The sequence below is a fragment of the Terrapene carolina genome, unplaced genomic scaffold, assembly GCF_002925995.2.
Source record: "Terrapene carolina triunguis isolate 2854851 unplaced genomic scaffold, T_m_triunguis-2.0 Scaffold113, whole genome shotgun sequence".
NCBI classification, from domain to species: domain Eukaryota; kingdom Metazoa; phylum Chordata; order Testudines; family Emydidae; genus Terrapene; species Terrapene triunguis.
The window spans coordinates 15516855-15537930 of NW_020664464.1; the positions used below are offsets into that span (position 1 = coordinate 15516855).

Consider the following 21076-nt stretch of genomic DNA (forward strand, 5'->3'; position numbering starts at 1 on the left):
AGTGGGGATCTGTCTGAAACATGCTGACCCTATTCTCGGTTCCACAACCGGACCAATGTCTGGTCCCCAGGACCTACTTCTTACCTGCTCCGTAATCTGTAGGTCTCTGTTCCTCCGGGGCAGTTGGCAGGCTAAGATCCTGAGGACTCCTTGTCCTCATGGCTTCTGTAGGTAGCCTGGTATTTGCCTGGGTCTCGACGCATCTGACCTCTGCAGTCTGGGGCTTCAGCAGCTCCCAAGTAGTAGCTTGCAACAGGCAGGCTCTATCCTCAGCAGTCAGCCCAGGCTGAGCTGGGCTGCTCCGTTTTATACTGTGGTTCCAATTGGAGCATGCCCAGCAACGGTGAGGGGGCATGGCTTCCTCAGCCCACGGTAAGGGGTTAACCCCTTCCTGTCCAGTGCATGGCCAATATAACCCCTCATAGGCTGCTAGCTCATTCCACGAGAGTGCAAGCAACACTGATAGCATTCCTCAGTGACTTCTCAATATTGGACACTTGCAGAGCTGCTGTGTAGTCATCCATCCATACATTTATGAACCGTTATGCCATTACTGCATCTTCCAGAGTTACCTAAGTAGACTCACAAGTGTCCACTAAGGAATGCTATTGACGTTGCTTGCATATAAAATTTAGTTTTATTAAACCAAACAAGCCCTTAATACAGTATATGAACTACTGTGCCATAAAAGCTTGACCTCAAAAGTTGAATGTTTTCCCCCATATTCTTTCTTTGTGTAGAAAAGCAGCCTTCTATTCAAAGTTTTTGATAGAGGCTCATGGATTCAGCATTTTTTTTTATTTAAATGTTTTAAGAGGTTATAATAAGTTTAGACCAACAAATTCTGTATTAAATTCAGATTTCAGGTAAAGTTCATTTTTAAAAAGAAAAACTTATAATTAAATTTATTATAATTTAAATAACAAAACCAAAAACATGATTTCAGTAATAAAAATCAGATTCTCTTTTTCAAAAATGCATCAATTTTTATCTGCTGTGAAGGAAGGTAAGGAGCTGACACTAAGTGTTAGAAGTCTGGAAATGAAGTTAACACATCCTTCAAAACCCAAGGAGTTAAGGCAAGCGTTAGTGGATAGGAAATGCTTAATTGTTAATAAAGTAACCTATTATAGGTATACACATTGAAATGCAGTTCTAGTCTGAAAAGTTATGCTCATACTAGCATTGGGGATGAGGGTTCCATGTTTGCTTTCTCAGTAATTTTAATATTAGGTATACTTTGTTAACAAGGAAAAAGTTGTTTGTTTTCTGTCTGCCAGCCCTGTATACTCAGCCTTGAGATCTCAGTCAAGTTGGGAAGAAGAAGGTTTTCTTCTCATGCATCATCACCAGTAATAAAGATTCTGCTTTCACTGATGCCTGTACAATCCTGTTCCCTTCAGTGGGGTTGCACAGTGGAATTTAACAAACTGCTATATTGATACATAAGAAGGAATAGAATTTAACTGCCAGTCTTAGCTGAGCTACGAGGAGTAAAAGGTAGTAATGTATTTTAGTCATGAAAGTGAGCAGACTAAATAGAGATGGGAGCTGACAAGAAGGCACCATTTGTACACTCGATTTTCAGATTATAATTGTTCCTTGGCCTAATCCTCATATGCAGCTGAAGAGCATACAAAACCATCCAGAAAAGGATGTGCAAAAGTGGCTTTTGCTTTCCTGATTAGGGCTAATTGTGTGCCAGGCCAGCCCTCCGGCATAACTTAGAGAAACCTGAAGGGGCTGATATGGCAACTAGAGATCAGTGAGATGTAAAGAAGCTGCAGCCACATTACTTTCCTGGCCATACCTCCTATGCTGGCAGTGGAGCACAGGGTCATAGAAGCTACTTAGCAAACCAAATGAGCTCCCTGCATTGGTGTGATTCTCTCATAATCAGTTACACAACAGTACATCTGTGCCCAGCCACATTGCATCCCAGTATCAGGCCTTTATGTTGAAAATATTCTTTGTACTGGTATTAAGTAAGAATACAGCCAAGTTTACAGCCAAGTCATTAGCACCAGAAAACAAGATATTTGTGTCTGAGATATTCTTACCTTACCTTATTCATAAATACTTCTCCGTAGTATACTATCACTGTAGCAAGTCTTATAAACATTTCTGTATGCTGCAATAATCAATGGAATGCCTCTCCTCCTTTTTATCCCATAATTTTATCCCATAATTCTATCCTTTTAGAATCTTTTCAACTCCTTATTCCACACACAGGTAGCACTGCCTGCCCAAAGGGTCAGGACATGAATTCCAAACAGACCCACCTGTTGGGTCTTTGAGATTTACTATAAGCCTCCCCACTCCACCTGTATCTCCCGAGTCAGTAGCAGGAAGCACTTCCCATTTCTAGGCCAAGAAGTATTGCATTTAATCCTCCTTCAGTGTTCAGCGTAAAGATTTATAGGCAGATTTCAAGGCAAATGCTTGCTTTGTGTTTGAAAGGTAGTAATAAATTGAAATTCTTTCTTGCTTTTGGGTGCTTACTTATAATTCTGTCATACACAGGTATTTAAAGGACTTGTACGTATGGACAAATAAAAAGAAATCCCAGCATTTTGTCAGGTTTTTTTCAGACATGGCATTAGATATTAAAGAAATTGCCTAGGGCAGCGATTCTTAAACTGGAGTTTATGGCCAGCAAGGCGTCAGCCGGAAATTTTTTTATTTAAAAAATAATAATAATAATGCCAAAGTCTTGTTGCTTTTGTGTGTGTACCATTTCAATAAATAAATGTATACACACATGCAGTACTCATTGGAGTTCTGTCCAGCCTTCAAGACAGGTGTCTGTGAAACTAAATGACTGGATCTCTGAATTCTCTACATTTCAGTTTCAGGTTACTATCAATAAGCTCTTGTCTAGTGTCACCTTCAGTTATTTAACATTCAAAATAACTCTTTCATTCCCTCCCCTCATTCCCCTCCCTTCCACCCACCCACTACAACTACTCCTAAATCTGATCAAAACCTACCTTGAATTTAGGGAGGAGAAACAACACAGAGGGAATGGAAGTTTTCTACTTAAACTGGAGTAACTCGGGCCCCATCAAGTGCTTTCAAGCACATCTGTCCCCTGATTCAACAATGATAGAATTATGTGTTTTCCTTCCCTTTTCCCAGGCACCCAGTGGCATGATATCACTGGGTGCGTAGTGATAGTTAACAATTGTGAATATTGTGGACAATCTCTAACCCTCATCTATTATTGACTTTTCTTGTCACTTGCTGCAAGTGATAGCAACCTTATTTTCTCGTTGCACCACTAGCAAGAATAGAAAAAATCAGCAGTGAAAATTAGCTGTGTCATTGAAATGTTTATTAGTGTGTTGCAACAAATCTTTAACTTTTCCTGCCTTACTTGATAAACAAAATAAGGGAAAATGTCAACTTGTTTCTAGTTAAAGTATAATATAAATAAAGCCGTGTCTAATGCTATTTTTTAACGTAAGTAAGGACTCCTAATCTAAAATCATCCTTTGAAATAGGATCCTAGGACCCAAAAAGTTTGAGTTGATACTTTATTTGTGCTATTTTAATTAATTTTCCTTCTCAAAACCAAAATGGCTGTATATTATTTATCCTTATGCTAAAAATAGGTAGTTGTTAGCTCCAGATGAGAGCCATCCCCCTTGTTGCTCCTTTTTAGGACCAACACAGTCGTAATATAGAAGGAATAGGCTGCCTGTTTCATAGGTCACAGGGTGTTTTTGAAGCTGACGGTTTTAGGCCCTGATCATTCAAACAAGTACATGCTCAACTTTTACTTACCTGGATGTGTTTGCAACATAGGGGCCTTAGTCACTAGTTTCAGGCATAATCGAGGTTGCTGTGGGTGCATGTATATAATCTCTGTATAGTACCAGAGTTACAGTGACACAGGATAGAACCATTAATTGTTTTATCTGTCTGTCACTGACGTATAGGAAGATTTGATCGTAGGTGTCCCAGTAATACAAGGGCTTTTATGAATAGCTTTGGGGGAACAGAATCCTCACTTGCAATCTTTTGTAGTCAGGCTCAAGGAGAGTGCTTTAACTTTTTTCCTCTCACGTTTTACCTCAGAAAAGAAGCATAATTAATATGCATTTTAACTTAGCCTTTCAATCCATGTCTTGCAAATAGCAAATCAAGCACTTCTACAAGGATAAAAAGTTAATTATTTAAAGGATGCTGAGCTATGCAACTTACGGGAATAGTGTACTTTACTAATCCTTGCTACTAAGTAATCAAAACAGGCCTGCTGAGGCCTTTTCTCTGATTATAGCTGTACAGTCTTTGCCAGACCTGCCAACAGTTGAAACCTGTGCTAGGTTGCCAGTTAGTTAATACAGAAATTGCCATATTTAAAAAGGGGAATACAAAAGTCTGTGTAATGTAGAGTTCTATTTAAAATGCATGCAATGTAAGGAGGTTCAAGATGGCAACTTGATCACTTGTGCTTTGGTTATCCCAGAGGGGTGAAAGGATGATGCTCTTCAATTTGCACTAGATATAGTACAGTGCGTAGCCACAACAGAGGTAGGAATAGATTGTGAGTAAAAAGGCTTGTAACAAGTCAGTGACCACAGCTGTAGCAGCTTTCGGTGTTACAGTACCTTGGCATTTTTAACTTTTTATTATTGTTTTTTCAAAATATGAAGTCCAAAAATTTTGCAACCACCTAATGGTCAATTACTTAGTTAATGGGAATTGGGAATCCAAATCCTATATGCAGCTTTGAATAATCTGAGCAGTGTACCCCATTTTATGGAATAAGCACTTGCCAAGTATGAAAATAAACCAGGCATTTCTTTGAGTCATAAAAGTATTAGTTCTGTAACACAAACTGATACTTCTAGTATTCTTAACTTTTTAAATAGCATAATCTGGTGTTTTTTGGGGGAGGTTAAAATTTATACGTGGTGTTCCAGTAAACAGCTATCAACATTCCAAGTGGATAGCATTCTAGCTCTGATAACAAAGAAACAAGGTGTCCTTTGAATAGGATTGAGGTTTAGGAACTTTTTTATTCTAATTCCCTCTGCAGCTTTGGACATAGTTTTTCCCTTCAGTAAAATGGGAATAACACCTCAAAGGGTTGTTATCAAACAATTTTAATGTTTGTAAATCACTTATATCAGCGATAATACACTATAAAATATGTGCAAAAGTAGAGACAGCATTTTAAACAGTAACTATCCTACTACTGTTATGGCCTGATTTTCAGGGGCGCTAAGTATCTGCTCCTCCCATTTACTTCAGTGGGAACTGTAGATTCTCAGTACCTCAGAAATAGAAGCCACTGTGTAATAACAAACCTGAATTGAAGATTCATGACCAATTATCATGTATGGATATTCCTCGTTATAAATACTCCATAGAAGTATGGAGAATTGGGGAGGAAATGTAGTCAGACTGATTTAAAGAGAACATTATGTAAAACTTAATACAGTATTAAATACCCAGCTTTCCCCCACTGGTCTTAACCACTGTATGACTGCCCTTGCAGCGTATGGACATGGATCGTCGCAGAGAGGATGCCCGAAACCCCAAGCGCAAGCCACGCTTGATGGAGGAGGATGATCTGCCATCCTGGATTATTAAAGATGATGCTGAAGTGGAAAGGCTCACCTGTGAGGAAGAGGAAGAAAAAATATTTGGGAGGGGGTCCCGTCAGCGCAGAGATGTGGACTACAGCGATGCTCTCACAGAGAAACAGTGGCTCAGGGTATGTGCCACATTTTTCCTTCCTGACAGCTGGTATTTGTTGTTTGGGGGTTTTTTTGGGTAGAGGGGGGTTGTCAGTGATGATTACAAAGTTGGAGTTAGAGGAATGTGTGGAATTAAAAATATAAGTTAAGTTGCTGGAACCAGGCACTGTTGCTAGACCTGGAATCAGTATTGCTCTCTATGTTGCAAATATTCTATTGCCATAGATCTAGTTGTTTTTCACCCACATACTATTGTAATTTTTCAGTGATGCAGATGCTTTTTCATGTTGTCTGTCAAACCACTGATTACTGTGGGATAAAACAAGACACAAAAACACACTGAGCTTAATTAGAAATCCAGAAAACTTTGGAAAAGTCTTATCTCTGACACTTCTTTCATTTCCACGTGTCTGTGCATTTCCTGGTTCCAGTGAGATCAGAAAACTTCCAAAAGAGACTGTTTATTGCAGGATTTCCAGGGGAGAGAGTCTTGGCTCAAGAATCCAAACTTAGCTGATTATTCACACCACACCTCTGATTCTTTTGAGATTTCCCTATCATCCTATGCACACACCTAATAATCTTCAGTGCATATAGCCTTTCAGTAGATTATTATTTCTCTGAGGGTGGTAGGGAGTTGACGTTTAATCTTCAGAAAGTGTTTCTAAAACCACATAAGAGACTTTTAGCATTCTTTTCTCAACTAGAATTTCCAGAAAGGATTGATAAAATGTATATTTTAGTCAGCAATCTGCATATACATACCTACTGTACTTGAGTAAGTAGGCAGTGATCTATTAAAGTATCAAAATTGCACACTTTGTGACTAACAAGAGCAGCAGTGGACACTGCCAGCGTGAGCATATTATATTCAAAAGCTGACCAATTAGTGTGGATATTGGGAAATTGAATCATCTGACATTTGATACATTTTATTTCTCAAGTGTTTCATTACTAGAAGTTTTGATTTGACTAGTTACTATTTATCGTGTGGGGGATGACAGGGAGAGAGTTGTGTTGTGTTCTCCACTCAATTTTGCCTCTTATTTGAGCAATAAAGTTTTCCTACATCCGTGAATTGGAGTACCTAGGGGATTATAGATGATGAGATGACAATTTTTAAATATATACAACTACCAGAGTTTATAATTAGCTTTACCCTCAAGGCATTGCCATTGTAACATGATCGCATGCACATTGGACAGAAATTTTAGATCAACCGTTTCTTGCTAATGAGAACTTGTAGACAATAAGTTGCTTTAAAGTAACACTAAGTCTTTCCAAAAATATACACGATCCAGTAAATTCTAAATTAAGAAAGACTTTTTGTCTTTAGCATTCTTCCCTCCCACGGATCTGTTACAGTAAATACTTCAGTCTGCTTGCAGTATGAGGGCAGAACTAGACCTGTCAATCACTGGCAGCTGAAGAATGCCCCATAGTTCCTTTCCCTCCAGTTTATCTGCCTCACAATGGGTGTGGCTCCCCAAGATCACCCTGGCTTTAAATCAGGCTGTGTAAGGGCTTATTTTTATGTGGGAACTTTGTATATATTACTTTTACATTCAGTCAGAATAAGATATTTTTAAGGTATAATTTTGTGGCCAGCAGCCATTTTGTAGCCAGGGCTCTTAATTTGATTTTATAGTGGTTTTGATTAGGTAATACAGATTTGCTCAGTGGGGTGTCTGCCTTATGTTCATTATTCATTCCAATTTAGCCTTTCATCTAATGGCTCTTATATTTATCTAATCGTAATATTTTGCCCAAGCTTTGTTGGTGGTTGTGATATAGGAGATAAAAGATAGATATCTGTAAAATTGGGTAAAAGCTGTTGTCTGCAGAATCCTCTCACACTCTATACAGGAATCTTTTCTGATTTCTATTCTTCCCTTGTTCCTCTCCCCTTTCTGGTTACAGTGCATAACTTCCTTTTGTATCACAAAGTTCAGTGACTTGCTGAATATCTACTTAATAGTCAAATAAGTGATTATTTGCCCAGGGCACTGGAAGAAAAATGCATTCCAAACTAAATGGAGTGCTGTGAAGTACTTTTGCATATCTGATTGAATTTATTAACCTTTTTACAAAAAAATTATCTTGTTTCAAACATGTGTCCCTCTGACCCAGTGTCCTGAATCCATGGATACCCATTACTCCAGAATAGAAGTCACTAAATCACAAGCACCAAACCTGCCTTGCAATATAGGAAACTGAGCCTTTTGCCTGTGGGACTGCAATCTGTCAGAGCAGCAGAAATTGGGTGTAAGTTACTTCCCACTGGCAGAAGGGACTATTGAACAATATATTGCCCTCCCTCTGGTGGAGAGTACTGCAGGTCTTCTCCCATTATGGTTCGACTGATAGCAGATTGAGGAAGGAAATTAAGTTAGCCCATGGCTTGCAAGTTTGCATGGAGCCTGAGTAGTTGTTTATATTACTTGTACTGAAGTCTAGCTGCAGTTGAAAGAAATTCCATTCAGAGTTACAATTCCAGAAAATATAAGGAAATGAGGTGTCCTGACTGCTACTTCTAAGTTACAATGAAATTAAAACTAATGATACACTTTAGATGAAGGGAGCTTTCCTTCTTTAAGAGTCCATTAGAAAATAGTGAGTTTGAAGGATGAATGAGAACCAGAGAAGTTTATCTGCCTAATATTTGTTTTGAAGCAAATAAATTGTCCTTACTCTGCTGGATACCTTCTGCAGTAAGTATTTTGAGGCAGTACCAAAAGTACAATGTTGGGACTTAACAAACAAGTCTTGAAATACTGCTTTGTATTTAGGATGTGCTGTCAGGAAACAGATCCAGAGTCCCAGAAACTGGTTTTATGGAGGGAAGTCTTGAAAAGAGAAGTTCTGAGTGACCATTCAGGAGAAACAAAAAGCAGTAAAACATTTTATGGTTTGTTAATGGGATTCTTTTTCCATTTTCTTTTCGGTCTGTTTCTCCAAAGATTTTTAAAGAATATCTGAACAAATATTACTATAGTTTCTACTGGTGCCTTGAATACATTCTCCTCTAGGAAACATTAGGCTAATAATGTGGCAACAATGTGTAATGGGGCACACAAGCCTCCATGCAAGGCAGGAAGGGGATAATGGGCTACTGAAGGCCCAATTAACCAAAATTAAGACACCTGGAGCAGGACGCAGGCTTCTAGGGAAGGGCTTAAAAATAAGAGGCCACCCTCCAGTTGGAGGGGAGCAGGCAGAAGAGCAGATGTGGGGGGTTTACTGAGAGAGAAGGCTGGCTAGGGCTAGGAACTAAAAAACTAGTGCCTAGCAGATCTTCCAGGGCAAGGGGAGTGTTTAAATTTGTGTTGTTGCATACTTGTTTCTGACTTCGAGTGCCCCAGAAAGGGTAGAACTGTAAGAGGCCTAGTTGGAGGGCTAAATCTGTGCAAAGCCAGAGAGCACTGGAAATTGGGCAGAGCAGTGGAAGAGCAACTGGGAAACTGATGCTGAGTGGCTGCTACACTGCACAACGCCACAGGGAGGTGCTCGGGTAAGGAATGCACAATAACAAACATCCTCTGGTATTTTTAACAACAGCATTGTGAGCAGCATTGTTGAGGACCTTAGCCAAAGTGAGCTGCGTACCTATTTAGAACAAGGTTTTTAAGATAGCTTGTTTTGCTAGGTTGAGTTTCTAAAAGCCAGCCAACATGAACTGAAACTACAAGTTCTATGTTTTAATGACAAGATTTTCACTGTCAGTTTTTCTCAGGCAAAATTTTGAAACCCTCAGTTATCTGAGCCTGCAATTTAGGTAACTGGGATGGTATTGCTTACACTGAAATTCAAAACAGTTACTGAAACAGTGGTGCTCAAATTATTGTTAAACCTTTCCCAGACTTCCATAAAGAGAAAATCCTCATTAAACCCTTAAAAAACACAAAGATGGAATAGTATTTTGTGATCTGAGTCAGAAAAAACAAACACTTGAAAGCTAGATTTTCAGAATGTGTGCAAAACTCTTCTTAAAAATTCTTTTAATTAGTGCATTTTCGTGCTTGTGAAAAGTGCTGGGTTTATGGCATTGGAAATTAAGATGTGTCTGCAGAATAACGACAGCACAAGCAATGGTAATGCAAACTGCCTCACTGTGTCTGCTAATGGACCTTGATCAATATTGGAGGGCTACCTCTTTCTCTGTATCATTGGATCTTTTGCTTCTCTGAGATTGCAAACAGTATTGATAATTATGATGGTGGGTTTTATAATGTAGTAGGACCAGAACTGTCACCACCGATTCTTAGGGTTCTGAACAGTGATTGAGTAGTATTGGGTTGGATTTGAATTTGTAAAAGAGGTTACATATAACCTTCCAAGCAGCTTCTCATGTGTTTTGGCCACAAATACTCATTCAGGCCTTATTTTCATTGCCAAAAGAGAGATGTGGTTTTTTGTTTTGTTTTTTCCCCTTGAGGTAACTGCCACGCATGAGCTACCCCAAGATAAACAGCCCTAGAACCCTCCAGACTTGGCCTTACTGAGTTCATCTCATGGTAAAACTAAAGTGCCTGGTCTTCTCTGTTTTTATCTTAGAGTAGCTCATGCATATTAGTTACTTGGAGGTAAAAAACTTCACTCTTTCAGCAGTGAAGACAAAGCCTCAGTCTGTAGCAAAAAGAGAAACGTTCAATATTTTACTTCACCATTAGCACCAACTTAATGGCTTTCTTTTTTTAATGTGATGTGTCTTGAAAGCAGACCAAAATAGGCAGTAGGCACCCTTTATACCTTTGTTTTCCAAGCAGAACACATGGGCTCCTGATCCAGCAAACTTGGGTGGGACTCAGTGCACAAGCACAACCCTATGGACTTCAGTGAAACCTGAAAAATAAAAACAGTGGGAGTACACATTTGTAAAATTATGCACATTCTTGAGACTCTGCAGGATCAGGGCCTTACTGGGTAATTTAAATATAAACAAGATTTGTTTGTCCCAGTATATAACAATAAAAAACACACAATTGGCAAACATGCATAAACACTGTTAAAAACTGGACTCATCAAGATGGATACAATTGCCAAAACCATCTGGTGGCAAGTAAAAACTGGGAGAGCTCTTAAAAATGTAACCTCTAACTCACCTTGAAGTACTAAAAATGAATAGAATGTTCTGTCTATTCTACCCTGGAAATATGATTTTGTTGATAAAGAATTAAAATTCTCCTCAAGTTGTTCCAAAGATCAACAAGATTAGTTTTAGAATTTTATGTTGTAGTTAGAATTCTCTCAATTTTAATATCTTAGAAATGGTGGAGAAATGGAAGACTAGTGTTTTGGACATTCATTTGAGTTATCTCTGGATTAAACTTAATGAGACATCTCAAGATGGAGCTCAAAGCGTTGGTGCTCCTTTTTGGCTGCTTATTGCAAGGACGTTGTTGCTCCTAGTGGACTTTGTCATCGCACTGTGCTTTCTGTTCCTCTGAGAAGAAACCCCATTTAAACTCCTCTTAGGCCATTGAGCCTGTGGCATCTTGGATTCCTCTGTCTGTTCTTCACCCAGCACCTGACTGGATTAACTGTAAAGTGGTAGGATCTTTTGGATACTTCTACCATTTAAAGGAATAATATCTACTTTGCCTCTCTCAATGTTCCTTATTGATAAACACAACAGTAGAAAGGGTCTGGCAATGTGGAACTCACTATCTGACTGATAAAAAATAGCTAGGGTTGTCGATTAACCACAGTTAACTCACGCGATTAATTCAAAAAAATTAAACGCGATAAAAAAAATGAATTGCGATTAATTGCAGTTTTAATCACACAGTTAAACAATAGGATACCAATTGAAATTTACTAAATATTTTGGATGTTTTTCTACATTTTCATATATATTGTATTCTGTGTTGTAATTGAAATCAAAGTGTATATCATTTTTATTGCAAATATTTGCACTGTAAAAATGCTAAGCAAAAGAACTGTTTTTCAATTCACCTCATACCAGTACAATCTCTTTGTCATGAAAGTGCAATTTACAAATGTAGATTTTTTTTGTTTGTTACATAACTGCACTCAAAAACAAAACAATGTAAAACTTCAGAGCCTACAAGTCCACTCAGTCCTACTTCTTGTTCAGCCAATCGCTAAGACAAACAAGTTTGTTTACATTTACAGGAGATAATGCTGCCCTCTCCTTATTTACAATGTCACCAGAAAGTGAGAACAGGCATTTGCATGGCATTTTTGTAGCCAGCACTGCAAGGTATTTATGTGCCAGATATGCTAAACATTCGTATGCCCCTTCATGCTTCGGCCACCATTCCAGAGGATATGTTTCCATGCTGATGACACTTGTTAAAAGAATAATGTGTTAATTAAATTTGTGACTGAACTCCTTGGGGGAGAATTGTATGTCCCCTGCTGTTTTACCCGCATTCTGCCATATTTTTCATGTTATAGCAGTCTCAGATGATGACCCAGCACATCTTGTTCATTTTAAGAACACTTTCACTGCAGATTTGACAAAATGCAAAGTCGGTACCAATGTGAGATTTTTAAAGATAGCCACAGCACTCGACCCAAGGTTTAAGAATCTGAAGTGCCTTCCAAAATCTGAGAGGTACGAGGTGTGGAGGATGCTTTCAGAAGTCTTAAAAGAGCAACACTCCAATGCGGAAACTACAGAACCTGAACCACCAAAAAAGAAAATCAACCTTCTTCTGGAGGCATCTGACTTGGATAATGAAAATGAATATGTGTCAGTCCACAGTGCTTTGGATTGTTATCGAGCAGAACCCATCATCAGCATGGACACGTGTCCTCTGGAATGGTGGTTGAAGCATGAAGGGACATATGACCCTTTAGCGCATCTAGTACGTAAATATCTTGCGATGCTGGCTGCAACATTGCCACGAGAACACCTGTTCTCACTTTCAGGTGATATTGTAAACAAGAAGTGGGCAGCATCATCTCCTGCAAAGGTAAACAAACTTGTTTGTCTGAGCGATTGGCTCAACAAGAAGTAGACTGTGCGGACTTGCAGGCTTTAAAATTTTACATGGTTTTATTTTTGAATGCATTTTTTTTTTCTACATAATTCTACATTTTTAAGTTTAACTTTCACAATAAAGAGATTGCACTACAGTACTTGCAATAGGGCAATTGAAAAACACTATTTCGGTTTTTTTTTTACAGTGCAAATACTTGTAATCAAAAATAAATATAAAGTGAGCACTGTACACTTTGTATTCTGTGTTGTAATTGAAATCAATATATTTGAAAATGTAGAAAACACCCAAACATATTTAAATAAATGGTATTCTAGTTTTGTTTAACAGTGCGATTAATCGCGATTAATTTTTTTAATCACTTGACAGCCCTAAAAATAACTTGCAGAATGTTGCAATTAGGTGGTTAAATTAATTCCTCTCTTACTATTTCCTCTTTGAGAATGAAATGGGCCATTGAGTTTAACTTTATTATTTTTAATAAGGTGTTAAAAAAATTGCTCAGTTTTACATTGACCTTATTCTTTCTCTCCAACTCAGACAAAATTTTAAATGGATATTGCATGACTCTTTCAGCTGCTAGATCAGGGTAGAGTGATTTAAATCGTGGTGAAAATCAGTGCTTAAATCACATGATTTTTTTAAAAAAAATCAAATTAGGTTGAGCTTTCTAAAATTAACTTGAAAACTTGTGCTATTGCAATTTAAGATTAATATTTATCATGAACTAACTTATAAATGCTGTTTAATATGCCACAACTAATAGAGGGTTTGTTGTTTGACATTTACAAAACTGTTTTAGACATAACCAAAATATTGAAAATTTAAGGCCCTGATCCTGCAACCATTTAAGTGGGTATAGCCCCACTGATTTAATGGGATCACTCGTGCTTAAAGGTAAGCATGTGCACAAGTGTTTAGAGCACCAAGGGCTAATATTGTATCTCTGTTACAAACTTTCTCTTCATGGCATAAAATCTTTGTCACTTCAAAGCAAAATGCTTCAGCGTTAATAATGAAAAGTTATTTAGACTTTCAGTACACTAATAAAGTTATTGTGAAATTTTATGTACACACAAGCCAAATTTAGGAGCCTAAAGTTAGATTTTAACCCATATTTAGGCACCTGTTGGTGGAATTTTCAAAAGCAAAAAAAAAAAAAAAAAAAAAAAAAAAAACCCCAAACACAACATAGAAGCACAAGTCCTATTGTCTTGAAACTGCAAAACTTGATGGTGGAGTATAGCCTGGTTGAAGTATTTCAGCTTTCTTGACCTCTGAAAGTTCAATATACTGGAAGAAGGTGATGTAGGTTAAAGATCTGGCTTATGCATTTGCTTAGCAATATTGTCTTTGTGAAGCGGGGGGGGGACCTCAAACTCTTTCCTCCCCACCTACCATAGTTTTGGAAGGAGATTTTTTTAAGCAATTCCTTGATCTGGGAGGTCTTTGGTCAGTTTAGCTTATCCTCAAAAGGGTGGGGTCAGCAGTAGAAGCAAGAAAAGCCTAGGTTCATCCATTAAAACTTTGCTTGTGGTAGAATTAAAGCAATATTGTTAATTTACTCCCAGCAAAATCAGTCTTATTTAGTCATTGCAGGATGCCATTCAACAACAAAGGCAACCTAGGTGAATTTCAGTTAAAATAATCCTTTTAATCCTTATATGAACTTTAGAAGTTTATTCATAGTACTAGCAACAGCATATTTTATGTGTGTTGTGTTGTCTGGTTGTGCCTGGAATATGGTGACTTTCTAGGGTCACTACTCTCCTTCATTTGATTTATTAATATAGTGCCATATATGTAAACAGAATTTTCCAAACACTTAAAACAAGGGTACTGCCCCAAGGAGCTAGCAAATGAATTCAGAAATATACAAACAATTACATTAAGCACAGAAAAGGGTGCAGACATCATCTGGGAGAGCAAGTAACAGAAGTGGATTTTAAAGAGAAGGAAGCCATTTGGCACACAAGAAGTTGGAGGCATCATCAGGCATAGAAGGCAACATGAACAAAGACACAAATGGAGAGGGGAAGGAGAAAGGGCCTATGGGGAAAGAGTGGCGGTGTCGGCATTGGGAAAGCTGCACTGGGTGTGGAAGATAAGACAAATGATATAAACTTGATGTGGAAAACCAGAGGTGGTCTTACACTTTGGCATAAGGCGTTCCCATAGCTAGGGTCCTCTTCTCCTGCCACCTTTTCCAAATTGGTATTGAGTCCTGTTTTCTGAAGAAATAACTACTTGTTCAGTACCTTCATGCCTGATGCTGGCATTTGCCATGCTGTTTTTGGGTAAGTGTTTTAAAACCATTGTCATTAAGTGCTTAGTATCTCTATGCCAGTAGGTGGTGCAATACCTGGATAAGCCACTCTCTGCTTTTATGAAAGATTTTACCCTTTTAAGGCCAGATGGTTTCACAATCCTACCTCCTTTGTGTTATCTGATTATTGATTTATACTTTAAATATCTATTTTGGATACCTTCTCTGAAACACTCTTCTGATGGATGTTTCATTTACTGTCAGAATATATCAAAGTATATAATCCGTGAATAGCTGATTTTTCTGCATGTATACCCTTTTTATTGTGTTTTAAAATATTATAAATTAGAAAACTTAATAAGGAAAAACAGGGGAAGCCAGTGAAGGGTTTTAAGTGGGATATTTCTTCATTAATATCCCACTTTTTTTGTTGAACAATGACGTCTTCAGTTTTCCCAAGTCCCAATTCAAAACCCTAGAATTTCTTATTGATTGAAGCATAGGATCATATCAAATTTCTAATGGGCCTCTGAAAAGTTTTAATTTTTAGGCTTTATTTAAAAAATAGTGTTCTATGAAGAGTTTCTCTAGATACTTGACTGACAATGCACACGCCCCAAGAGAAGGGTCTGTGTCCTGGCCAGCAATGGTTTACCTTGGATCAGAGAGTCCTCTTTAGTACTCCAGCTTACTTCCTGGCATCATAGAGGTTGTTGGGACTATTGCCTACCAAAACCACCCACAAACAAATGAGAAAAGAAGCTTTTAGTGGGGTGGGAGGAAAACAAAAACAATGCCATAAGCAGCACCTTAAGACCACAGCAGAATCTCTAGGACCAGTCAATCATTGGCATATCGATATTTGGAAGGAAGGGTTTCCCCGTGCTTCCAGGCTAGATTTTTGTTTTTGGCCTGAGGACCTGAAGTTTTTCTGTTTTGCTTGTCCTTTGGTACATCTTCAGTGAAACAACGAGGAGTCCGTTTTTTCACCCTCAAAAGCTTATGCCCAAATAAATCTTAGTCTTTAAGGTGCCACCGGACTTCTCGTTGTTTTTGTGGATACAGACTAACATGGCTACCCCTCTGATACTTGGCACCTTCAGTGAAAATATTTTACTGGACAACAAATGTTCTAGCATAGCAGCAGGATTTCTTTATGTGGCTTTTAGAGATGACAGGCACTGATGTCTGGAGGTAAATGAGCCAACTATAGCAGTATTCCTTGAAGGGAGAATGAGAGTGGGACATTAGAAGAGATACTTGTTCCCTGCAGTTTTCTCATGTTATCCAAAAAAGGCTGCCTGATGATCAGTGTGTTCAGCATTATCAAGGAGTCTTATCACAGTGGTACTAAGCCATGACTGAAGTAGACATTTGCAGGTTCCCACCATTTCAGGTTAGGGCAGTGGTTTCCAAACTGGGGTTTGTAGAACGTTACAGGGGGTTCACCAGAAAAATTTCACTAATGGCGGACAGAGGACCCCGGGCATTGGAGACAGCAGGTGGGACCCGGGCAGACACCCCGAGCCCCAGGGAGAGCAGGGCCGGGCAGTTGGGCCTGGCAGCCCGAGTCCTGGCAGTCAGCGGGGGAGCCGGCAGCCCAAACCCCAGCGCTCTGCGCGGGGCTGGCAGCCCAAGCCCCAGGGAGAGCGGGGCTGGGCAGTTGGGGCTAGCAGCCCGAGCTCCGCCCCCGTCAGCGGGGGAGCTGGCAGCCTGAACCCCAGCCCGAGCCCCAGGAAGAGCGGGGTGGGCGGTTGGGACATCCATCACACTGAGGAAATTTAGACTTAAAAATGAATATTTTCAGGGATTTCGGAGGGGGTTCATGAGATTTCACAATTTAGTGAAAGGGGTTCGTGGGCTGTTAAAGTTTGGGAACCACTGGGTTAGGGTCATGTTTTTTTGTGCCACTTAATTTTCTAGTAACTGTGCCTAATGGTGATCTCAGAGCAAAGGAAGTTACTATATATCTTGGTCCATGACAAATCTCTTATGAGGTAGTGACTTTTAATGATGACAGGAAGGGATTGGAAGTCAAGCTACTGAGTTTTATACTCAACTCTGCCTTTGATTCACTGTGGGATCTCAGTCAAGTTACTGGATCTGTGCTTGACATAAAATTAGTCTAACCACTACCTAAAATTACTGCTCTAAATTTTAATTAATTTGTATGGTGCTTTGAGAGCCTTTCATGAATGGTGCTATGTAAATACAAAGTATTTAGTATTTTATTGTATGTCATTACCCAGCTTTTTAATTTGTTTAATGTAATATCTTTGATAGTCTCCCCATGGTGTGTTTTTGTTTTTTAAACTCTAATTTTGCCTGATGGATGCATCTTGTTGTAGAAGGATTCCCTTGAATATTATGGGAGTGACCTGAGGAAGGGGTCAGGACTATATATGTTACTAGCTGTTGGTGCCATAATTCTTAAGTGAAAGTGTGTGCCCATTTTTCTCAGCACACTTCACATGTTCAAATTTTCCAGACTCTCAACTAAGTGAATGTTGAGGATACATCCATAATGTGCATATTGTCCAAAAGGATGAAACAAAATGTAAACTGGTTTGACCTTCCATATTTTGCTTGTATGCTGTTTCCACCAAGAGGAGATTAAAAATGCCCTTCTTAATCAGAGAAATGAAATTTCAAACAGTATTGGGCAGGCCATTTTGGTGGCAGGCCCACTTGTCTATTACTCACTTCTGTCTGGTTGCCTTTAGAAAACACTGTAAGATGTATCTGGCCAAACTTTTTCCATAAAGGACAATTTTAAGTTTTTTCCCTTTCATCCATTTTCAACATCTACATCATCATATCTCCTTAGAATTCTGGTGCCTGAGCAGTCTCAGGGTCTTCGCTCCCAAGCAAGGAAAGGTTTCTTGCAGAAATGCACTGCCTGCTGTAATAAGTACATGGTTATTAACAGTGAAAGGTTTTTCCTCAGTATGAGCCCAGCTGCTGAGGTCCTCACAATTTCTATTGGCTTCATTGAGAATCGAGGGCACTCTGTGCCTTTCAGGAGGTGCTCAGCTCTTTGCAGAGTTGGGCTCTGTATGAGCTTGGTGTAGCTTTCTTTTAATTTAATAGGGTCCAAGCTTAATTGTAGTCACACATCTCATTTTCTTTAGGCAGGGAAAGTGTTAAACTCTTATTTGTACACTATTTTCCTGACTCCCTTTCTACTTACCTCACTAATCCAGAGGCAGTTGAGCATGGGAGATGTCTTTGTGCTGTGTCTTGCACTCTTGCGCAACACGTCATCAGTCAGAAACTGGGGATTTGCTTCTGGGATTTGTTTCATTACCGTGCTGGTAAAGGTTTGGAAGGGCATTCTGTTTGGTCTGGCACTCTAGCCCTGAGTAGTAAGGTTTTCTAGCACAGAACTCAGTCAGCTGCACTGGTTTAATCAATCTATCATCATTCATATATAATATATATTTTAAAAGATTATAAATATCTCTGATATTTGACTTACGTGTAGTTGTATTCAACTTTTTGGGCAGCATAAATCATAATTTTAGCTTTGAATTTTACTGTATAATCCAAGATATTAATTTACCATTTGTAAATTATTGTTAAAGTTAGCTGTCACTTGTACATTAGCTACAGTATTTGACTGTTATTAGTGTAACACTGGTTTCCTGGTGCCTGCACTACAGCTTTAAATTAAGGAAAAGAGTGTCTGAATTTACATGTCTTTGCACATGATTTTGAGAGCTAATTTTAATAACAGCTTCCTATACATTAGTACTGAAGTACATTTTTTTAATATTCATTTGCAGACTTGTGCTGTACTGGCAATTAATTCGCTGTCATTTGTCTGCTAATCAGATTTACAAAGCATAAGAGGAAATGTCAGCTTGCTTATTTGTGTTTTTATTTTTTGGTTTTGATGGGATTGAAAATGTATCTTTAAATGTACTGAAATGTTCTTTTTACCATTACCCTTTATATCAGCCCCTAAAAAGTAACAGTAGATACCCTGAGCAACAATTAAATGCGCAAATGTAAGTAAAGTATGTGGAGGTTCTGGGATGGAGGTAGTGCTTTTGTTTGGGGGGTTTTAAGAGGGGGGGGAAAAAGGATTGGCAAGCAAAGTCCTGTTTTAGAAGCAAAATATTCATTTTTAACATATCCATTTTCTAAAGCAAATTAAATTAGAATATTTACCTCTTTATTTTTTTTAAATTCAGAGTAGTTTTCATAGTAATCTCTCTCAATAACCTGAACCTATCTGTTCATATGAGAACAATAAAATTGCATGGTGTAATAAGTACAGTTTTAAAATGCACACATTTTTTAATTATATGTGAAATTGTTCAGTTTTGTGGTTAGCATTTTAATTATTACAAGAATCAATAACTGCCCAGCTAAAAATCTATTTGGATGCCAAGAATAATAAGGGAAAATATGATAAGTAGTTGTCAATATTAAAGCAGGCTGAAGGAAGAAGGCTTCGGGCCTTGTAGTAGGTAGAATGAAACAGCAGATTTGAGTATCCACAATTCTTTCAGTATTAAATTTTCAGTAAAATAAAATTACTTGTATATGAAAACATAGCCTTTCCCCAGCTCTCTTTTTTTTCCTGATCAGCTGATGAAGAGACTAGCAGCTCGCTGCTTTGCTGGCTTGTTAATTTTATCCCCACTAACTGTGATTTCCGATAGCCGGCCTGCTGATAGTGGTAAGGTAAATATCCTTTTTCATTGCCGTCTTGAAGATTCAGTAGAACTACATCACAGGCATGTGTAGGTGTGTAACACATCAAAAGCCGGTGTTCTCCGTATTTCTGTGTGCAACTGAGTGCTTAAGGAGAGCAATAACATTAACTGTTGACAGCCTTGCATGCTGTATTTATTATTAGCATTTTCTAGCTTCCAAGATTTACGGAGAAATTTCCTTTTCGTAATCTTCGCTAGCTGCAGTGGTATATAGTGGGTGTCCTGCTTTAGCCAAATGAATATTAATGAATTTGTGTGCAGATTTTTTTTCCTTCCCTTTTCTTCCTAACTCATCAGATCAAGCCTCCTTCATAATGGTTATCTGAACGCTGTGGAAGCATGATGGAAATTGTCTTTTGATTATTAAGGCCTAGTTTCAGGCTGTCCCTCAGGATTCTGTGTTCATGTTTGTTCTATGGATTTGCACATCGGAGGATGCATAGGAAACAGATTTTGAAATCCCACTGGCGTTTTTAACATGCCAGGTTGTTTTGTGTTGTGCACCAGGTTTTGTTCACAAAACGTTTTTCAAGAGACATTGTACACAAGTGAAAGAAATTATGTCTGGGCTGTAATCACTCTTTTTATATTGATTGTTATACTCACATGATCATAAATATTAGCCATGTTTGGTGCTGTGGAAAAATGAAGGTAATTGCCTTATGATTAGAGCTCTTTCAGCTACAAGAAAGGATTGATTAGCATTTGCATGTACTCAAGGCAATATTGAGAGGCAAGAGAGACAAATATCAACATCAGTTATGTTCTGAGAGAGCATTAATCCTAAAGCCTAATTTTAAGATTTTGAATATTTTTTGTAGTCTCTTTTTATACTACCTTATTAATTTCAGTTTTCTTATAATCAGTTTGTGTTTAGGTATTTTGGAGTTGTTTCTCCCACTCCCCCTCTCCATTGGGGGTTTTTTTCTGGGGGGCTTTGAGATTTTTTCAAAAGCAAAAAAAAGTTCAGCTTCTTGTTTTGTCACATGGATCTGTCAGTATATGAGCAGGTTCCCTTTGTACCTGGTTTGTTTTTGTAGACACTTTATTATCTCTCTGCATAGTGCTGCTGGCTCTGGTTAAAAGCACACGTTTGCAGGTAATTGGAACTAGTGTTTATTGTTTGTGATTGTGCTTTTGTTTTTCTTTTTCCATGCCATGATACAAGTGCTCTTTAAAACATCATATTGTCACTGCTTCTGCCTCTTCACTTGTTATATTGAATGAAAATTGCACAATATTTTAGAGATGGTTTTAACTCTTGAGTGATTTGTAAATTAATTTGAAAACTCTTTTGGAAGAGAAGGCTGAATCTAGTGTGCTCCTACTTAAAAAGAATGTATAGGAAAAGCTGTGTTACTTTCTTACATTGATACCTAATGTGGACTGTCCTGTGTGCAAACACTCACA

The 21076-nt window shown here is 38.3% G+C and overlaps 1 protein-coding gene across 7 annotated transcripts in view; it reads left to right on the forward strand.

Moving 5' to 3' along the window:
- The window catches only part of SMARCA2 (SWI/SNF related, matrix associated, actin dependent regulator of chromatin, subfamily a, member 2), a 182680-nt gene that overhangs the window by 124674 nt on the left and 36930 nt on the right, over positions 1-21076 (forward strand). For all 7 annotated transcript variants that reach the window (XM_024200169.1, XM_024200168.1, XM_024200174.1 and 4 more), the window contains one exon: positions 5507-5725. In XM_024200169.1, coding sequence (XP_024055937.1) covers positions 5507-5725 — 219 coding nt within the window. The remainder of the gene's footprint in view (positions 1-5506; positions 5726-21076) is intronic.